The sequence below is a fragment of the Limulus polyphemus genome, unplaced genomic scaffold (genome assembly GCF_000517525.1).
Source record: "Limulus polyphemus unplaced genomic scaffold, Limulus_polyphemus-2.1.2 Scaffold7666, whole genome shotgun sequence".
Lineage (NCBI taxonomy): Eukaryota > Metazoa > Arthropoda > Merostomata > Xiphosura > Limulidae > Limulus > Limulus polyphemus.
This window is the reverse complement of record NW_013673276.1, coordinates 20,120-28,466: the sequence shown is the minus strand read 5'-3', so window position 1 is coordinate 28,466 and position 8,347 is coordinate 20,120. Positions and strand designations below refer to the sequence as shown.

The window sequence follows — 8,347 nt, the reverse complement described above, 5'->3', positions numbered from 1 at the left end:
TAGAATATTCTGTGCACACACACACACACACACACAACTATAGATGTATATTCATGGTATTATGAATTATCTAAACATTATCTTTTTTTTTCTAAGTCATTACTTTAAAACAAAACTCTCGCGGGCTTAAACACCAATTAAATACTCTATATCAAGCCGCCTTACGGCGAAATTTGTAAAAAAAACTAAAACTTATAATCAACATATGTTCGTATTAGAATGTATTTCAATTTCTTTAAAATTTCTAATGACGAAAAAAAAACTTGTTGTACACCAATGTCAATACATATTCCCTGTACTTCATACGCGTTAAGAAACATTAAACTTTTAAGCTATTTTTCCAATCACAAACCTGGATATTATTTTTTACTATTTTGCTCATGGGATATTTATCTGACCTGCGTCACTGGTTGTTGTTCCGTTTCCTTAGGGATACTTTGATGCCACGATGATTTGGAAATATCCTGTTTTTTAGCTGGAAGTTTAGTTTCCTGTGGAATAGGGATATTTATGGTTTCATCTTTCAAAATTTCGTCAATTACGGCGTCCAAGTCGTCATCAGACGCGTTCGATTCCACTTCACTCAGCCTCTTGAGCTTTCTAACTTCTTTCATCTTACCCTTTTCTTCCAGGTTCGATGTGTGATTGATAATCGGCTCTAGTTTAATTTCTTCTAAATCTTCTGTTTCTTGTCTAAAATATAAATTTACAAAACTCTATTGAAAGCTGCAACTTGGTTAAGTAAAACTAATTAGTCGGTATTTAAGTATGTTCGGGTGACTTTTTTTTTCAAATTAACCCACTGCTGAAATGTTCTTTTTATTTCTTCAATAAATAACGTCCCTCGATAGGACAGCGGTAAGTTTACGGAATTTCGATACTAAAGTCCGGAGTTCGATTCCCCACGTATTTTGCGCGTATTTTACAAACAACAGCAACAAAAAGAATCAAACCTAAAAAGTGCCTTCCAGTTAACCTTATAGTAAATTTCTTAACAACGTTAAGAACATTACAGTATATGTTTTAGCTAATTCACTACCCGTTACTCATCATTTCAGACTTCTAGTTATATAGGTACAGTGGGCTTGATATTTTGCGAAATTACATTGTAGCTTCATATTCAAGTTTAAATGGCAACCTTTTTTTTATTATTTAGTTTGAAGAATTACACTCTTAACTATTGTGATTTACAATGTTTAGAAAAATACAAAAGATAAAAGCAAAAAGTTACACCATATTTTATTTTACGGAGCAGAATTATATTTTTCGTGTCTTAGAAATCCAATTTTTAAATAATATTTTAAATTTGAGATGGCCCGCGATGGCCAGGTGGTTAAGGCGCTCGACTCGCACTCTACAGCTCGCGGGTTCGAATCCTCTCACACCAAACAAGCTCGCCCTTTCAACCGTGGGGACGTTATAACGTGACGGTCAATCCCACTATTCGTTGGTAAAATAGTAGCCCAAGTAATGGTGGTGGGTGGTGGTGACTAGCTGCCTTCCGTCTATTCTTTCACTGCTAAGTTACAGATGGCTAACGCGGATGACCCTCGTGTAGCTTTGGGCGAAATTCAAAACAAACCAACAGATTTGATGTTTAATTACTGTTCCAGAGACTTTTGTATTTCCTTACATTAAACAAGCAGCCTGTAATTTCCACTCGAACATTATTTCGAAGTCCAAATTTATAATATGAAAAAAATGTTGTAAAAACAAATTCCCGCTGTTGAAGAGCATTAACTAAAAACAAGATTAGTTTATATGATATATAATATATTCAGAAATAACAGGAGGTTCATTCCTTATAATAACGTTATACGTTTTATATTTATTTCTGAAATATGACATTTGGAGATAGCAGTCTTCGTCAGATCGTAAAGTTTCTAAAGCTGTTGTTGTTTTGAAGTTGAGCAGAAAGCTACACAATGGGCTATCTGTACTCTGCCCAATCAACCATTAGATACAAGTTACAGAACGTGGCTTGTCATTTACAGATCATATAATTACTGACTGCTCATAACGCCACAAACAAAATATCATTTATTCACAATCAAGCATTTCTTAAATTGTATTGAAAACCTTTTGTCAAAGATGATAAAATCAATTTCTTTTCAGAAGTTACTGGTTCATGAAAATATAGGGCGTGTTTAGGTGACATAATATTGTTTTCTATGTTAATATGTAAGACAAAAACTGAAGTTGCATCAAACGAAATATTTCATGTTTTAATTTGAAAATGAATTTATTTTAAATCTTTAGTTGTAGTGTTAAAAAGATAATCCTATTATTTGCAGGCAAGCATGGGTTTGTTGAATTTCGCGAAAAGCCACTCGAAAGCTATCTGCGCTAGCCGTCCTTAATTTAGAGGTGACAGATTAGAGGGAAGGAACGCCAGCTACCGCCAACTCATGGGCTACTCTTTACCAACGAATAGTGAGCTTGGCCGTCACATTATAACGCCCAAACACCTGAAATGGCGAGCATGTTCGGCGATGGAATTCGAACAGAGTGCCCTAACCACCAGATCCTACACTGATTCATTCCTGTAATATGAACACATTTTTCAGTGGTTTCATTACCTGACAGTAAATGTAATATTAAAGCCTCGAGCTTGCTTTATGTCGATGGGCACTAAATGGAGCTCAGATTTTTATAGCTAAACATGCCATTATCAAATAATAAAGATCCAGTACTTTGGCAACACTTTCTTAATAATGTTATATTGAATTGAGTTTTGAAAGTAAAATAAAAATATAACATTATCGTGTATTTTCATGCGCTTTGATTATCTTTTAGAGTTAAGTCAGTTCCTTAATTTTCATTTACTAAGACTAACATTAGTGCTAATGGCAAAAAAGGTCAAGGTGAATGCTATTGGTCTAAAACCACTGATAATAGCCTAGGCTCAAGGATCCTCCACACTAAACACCTGGAATCCTTGTCTGAGCGTACGTGTTGTTGCGCAGATTCGATCTCGCGACCATGAGATCGCCCTAAGTTTGCATAATTTAATTCGAGAATGCAGTTCTTCGTGTAACCCGTAATTCAGAAGTTTCTAGTATCTATAGATTAGTTTATATCCACTTACAAGGTATTCCTAAATTACAAAAAAAATAAACTAAAATTACTTTATATCCCACTTACCCTAACTCAAGTACATTGTAAAAAAAAAAAAACATTTGAAGTACGATCGAAACACATAATATCATATCTCTGAGAGGGTACAAGATATTTTATAAAATAACGATGATAATTACCTCAATTCAAATTACCTCAACTCAAGTTATGGAAACCTGACATCCAATTTGGAAGTAAACTTATTGGTAATTCATCCTATTATATATATATATATATATACATTGACTTAAACATGTTGTTCTCTCACTTCTTACCTTACAGTGAATACTTAGATAGTCTTGCCACGTGGAGAGCCACCGTACAGTTTCCTTTTAGTTCATAAATCACCACATATCTACAATTTTGTACCTATATATATTTATTTTTCAGTCTATCTAATTTCATAAACATTCCCTAGAGAAAATGAAGTAATCTAGACTCTCTACCATCTAAATAATTCATACAGAATTAGCCCAGTTTTTCTAGATGAGAACATGTACTTCTATTAGAAATCCCCTGGCATTTTGGAGCATTTATAGAAGATTGCATGTTACATCCCATAAGCTTCTTATTTAAATATACTTGAGTTACAAATTCCATTGGAATGGAGACTAGTATCTGAGTAAAATTCAATTTTAAAACGTTTCACATCCACCAAGAATAAAAACAGTTCTGTTGAAACAAAATAGATTATACGACAAAACAAGTAACGTCTTCGACAGTTGAATATAGGAGTTATATAAATAAAAGTGATTTATTAACAACAAACTTGTTTTAACAATCACAAAATAACAAAATTAATTACGTGCAGCAATCATTCATCCCCGTATTCGTTAATGCATGTTGAAGTTTATAAATTTATGCTTTTTTTTACGTACGTCTGTTAGTAATGGAACTCAGCTGTTGGTTAAGCCTAATATTAATCAAATTGTTCTAGTGAAAGTTTTGTTTGTAGTTAAGCACAAAGCTACACAAAGGGCTATCTGGGCTCTGCCCACCACGGGTATCGAAACCCGGATTCTAGCGTTGTAAGTCCGCAGACATACCGCTGTGCCACTAGGGGGGGAGTAAAAGTTTAAAAATACGCTGCACGTAATACGTTCTCACACAAGTTTATGTGTGTACAAGCGTTTCAGTATCCCAACTTAAAAATATTTACTAGTTTATACCCGACTGTAAATCCTTTATGTCAAAACTAATACAAATTAGGAATTATATATATAACGTATATAATGTTAATTAATATTATTTAAAAATAGTTTAAGAAAAAAAAATGTTCCTTATGACTGTAAAAAAATTATTAAAATCACGTTTTAATGTAGACTGCTGTTTTGTTTATTCAAGGCTCATCGGCACAGCTTGGGTCTGAAAACCAAATAAATACTATTAAGCTTCTTATACTGTTGATGTGCATATAATATTTATGGGGTTTAAGTCTTTTTTTTTAACTTACCATATAACAGCCTAAATTAATTTAGGCGTGTAAATAATATTATCGCATTTTGCATAATGTATTATTCTGTATTATATACAGTAGACTAATTGTTTAATGATTATATTATTTTGTGTGACATTCCGGGTTTTCTGTTGTCCATTCTTTATCCTAGTTGACCTACATCGAATTCTTCACCGGAAACAGTTCTTACTTCCTGCAACATAGCTCTATACTTCCCCCTGTTGGAAGTGGTCATCTGGACCTGTCTGCAAAGTAAGCATTTTCAGCAAACACACACAGGTTCTTCTACAATTTTCAAAATGCCTGTTGGAGAGGATATTGTTCTCGCATTTCTAGTACTGTCCACCAGCTGGAACAATTCTTTTCCTCACAAAACCAGGTCAACTCATTTGCTGGTGCACTAGAATCATCTGTTACTACTGCCAGTTCGATTCATATTCCTTCTGTTCATTACACCCCTTATTGTCCGGCTTTTCTTAGGTGGGCATTAGACCTTCTGTATTCTTGTTTAACTTTGCTGTGAGATTACAATTGCATCAAGGATTCTCTCCTGCTAGCACATTCTCATGGTTTTTAACACACAGCCCATAACTTTATTTTTTATGATGAAGCACCATTGTTGACTTAGACTTTGTATTGTAATCATCTCTATAACTCCTCTTGATTCTGGTCATTTCAGGAATCAGTTTGAGATGCTAAAGGGACAGACGGTTGATGGGTGTGCACGTTCATCTTCTTTATTTATAGGTCATGCTTTTGCTTCCTTTTTGGAAATGAAATTTCTTGCCCTTGATCAAGACCAACTAGATTCTGATAATCCAGAGGACATATTGGCTCAGTCCAATCCATGACTATATAAATTCATCCCATCCTCCACATAAGTCTGAATGATTCATTTTTGAATGCTACTGTTACTTTGCAGTATCTCTATCTGGCCTTCAAAAATAGCCACAACACAGCTTCCATTTCAGATGGGTTGACGCATTCACACTTCAGGGCTGTTTTTTTCTTCTTGCCACCTTTTTAAACATTTATTCTTCAATCAGGGTTATATTCTGCCTCCTCGAAAACCCACACTATTCTTATATTCCTCAAGCCAAAGAAGTATCCTGCCAGTCGAATCTTATTGCTCTATCAGCCTCACTGGTGTCTCTAGCAAAATCCTTGTATCCATCCTGGAACATCAACTTCGTGTTTTTCTTCAAGATGGTGATATCCTACGAAATTCTCAAGCTTGATTTCGACTTAGATTTTCCAACATGAATCAGCTCCTGAAATTTTCTGATACCCTAGCCAATCGTTTTAACTCTTCTAGACCCTCAGTTGTCATTCTTGTTAATTTCGAATGTCCTGTCGATTCCATTTAGGATAGAGGTTTAGTCTTCAAACTGCATCATTTTTCACTTCGTCTTACATACATAATTTGGTCTTTTCTTACTTGGTTGCTACAGTCTGTGTTGACAATGTTCTCTTCTATTCCCTTTTCCTATCCTCTAGGGTGCCTCAATGATCAGTATTGTCTTCTCACACTCACATCTTATATGTTGCTGACATGCTACACCCTAGATTTCCCGTTCATCTTTGTCAGTAGTTGCCAGCATTCTTATTGGTTCGATATAAGTGGACATTTCTCTTCTACAAATCAGAAAAATGTGAAAGGTGCCCCTCCAGATTCAAAGTGCTTCCGCCGATTATGATACTGTTGTTAGACATTGTTTGGAAGCATCATACACAGAAATAGGGGTGGTAGTTTCTTTAAGTATGTGCTAATAATAAAGTTGATAAACTGTAATACATACCAATCTCTTTGCAATACATTTTTAATATTACACACCTCAAAATTAAACACTTACTTCATATTTTAACTACTCGATAATTAAATATTTTCACAAGATTTTTCTTAAACTGATTAAGAATAACATGTTTGTTTTACGAAATCAATTAACAATTAGGTTTTTACTTCAGTATCAAGAAAATCTTCGGTCTTCACGCTACAGTGATTTCGAGCTAAATGTTGAAAGTAACGTTACTTAGGCAACGCACCTAAACTTGTTTGTCCAAGGGCTAAATCTACAAAGTCCGACTCATAATTCAGAATCTGACGACGTATTGTTGAATATTAAAGTGTTCTTGAATACGAGTTTCCAGTGAAGCGGTCACGTATAATTTATGAACATTCAGTCCTGGCTGTAAGCACAGGTATATAGCGTCTACTGTCCACACACACACTGGAGACCCGTATTCAAGCGCACTAAATAATACGCCGTTGGTTATAAAGTGTAGCAGCCCCGTTTTGACAGAATATACTAGGATTATTGCCTCTTCTGGTCATGAGAGTATCTTACAATGAAAGGAAACCCTGTTCATCAAATTGCTACAGCCCGAGATTAAAATAAGTTTTGCTGTTACTGCTTTAAACCGGAATCTTTATATGCTATAGCCCAACCAGCCTGACGAACTTTGGTATTAAGCGAAAGCCCTCGTTGGCCAGGACGTACAACATGTTAGATGATCTCCAATTTAAATGTTCTTTTATACGCTTCGTCCTGGAAACCTATAATGGGCCAGTAAAGAAGAGCGTAAATTATATTATCATCGGTTTTATTGTGATGTATTATCTCACTGCTTACTAATTAACGATCATGTTTCGCCATTTTAAGTGCTGTACACCACAAGACTTAAAATCTAGTTACCAAAAAAAAAAAAAGCCTCCGTACAGACCGAATGCTTAATAGGAAGGTTTGTTTGGAATTTCGTGCAAGGCTACACGAGGGCTAGCGCAGATAGCCCTAATTTAGCAGTAAAAGACTAAAGGGAAGGCAGTTAGTCATCACAACCCACCGCCAGCTCTTGGGCTACTCTTTTACCAACGAATAGTTGGATTGATCGTCGCATTATAACGCCTCAATGAGACGGGGATTCGAACCCGCGACCGGCAAATTGCGAGTCGAGCATCCTAACCACCTGGCCATGCCAGGTCCATAACAGAAAAGAAAAAAAAAAGAGCAGAGGGCACAAGTATTTTTGTTTAAATATATATAGTGTTGAAGAGAATTAAAATGGTACAACATACAAGTATTTAGTCTTTAGTGAGTATCTAAAGTATCTGTCTAAGAGTATAGGAAATTTTAGGTAACTATATAGATTATACTAATACAGTTTGTGAAAATAACAGATTCGATATTAAAAATATTTGTAAGATATGTTACATAACCAACGGGAAACAGAATATAAGAGTATAACGTGGCTTATATCGTATACAGGAGACTTGCAATGATACTATGTTTAATTATATGTAGCACTGTGCGAGTGAGTTACGTCTCCTATTTTCTTATTGCTTTCTCTCTCTTGTCACACATGCATTGTTAGAAGTCTGCTCATGGAAGGTATCAAACAACCTATTGTAGTCCAGGGGTAAGTCTGAGAACTTATAATGATAAAAAATCAGGTTTCGATACCTCCGGTGAGCAAAGCAATGATAGTATATATAGTATGTATATCTTTATATGTAAGAACAAACTAACGAAAAAATCAAATATATACATGTATATAGGCTATCGAAACCTAACTTTTAGCGTCATAAGATCTTAGACTTTCCGATGACCATCGGTGGATTGTTTGTTTGTTTGTAGTTAAGCACAAAGCTACACAATGGGCTATCTGTGCTCTGCCAACCACGGGTATCGAAACCCGGTTTCTAGCGTTGTAATTCGTTGTGCCGCTGGGGGGGGGGGGGGCAAAAGAAAATAAACGGGAAAAAAAAATATTTTTGTA

General features: G+C 35.2%; 1 protein-coding gene across 1 annotated transcript in view; it reads right to left on the bottom strand.

Moving 5' to 3' along the window:
* Positions 1-398: 398 nt before the first annotated feature.
* Positions 399-8,347, bottom strand: part of LOC111089864 — a gene marked incomplete at its 3' end in the record, with an annotated part of 10,142 nt that continues 2,193 nt past the window's right edge. The window contains exon 3 of the mRNA XM_022403072.1: positions 399-693. Within this exon, the coding sequence (XP_022258780.1) occupies positions 399-693 (295 nt within the window). The remainder of the gene's footprint in view (positions 694-8,347) is intronic.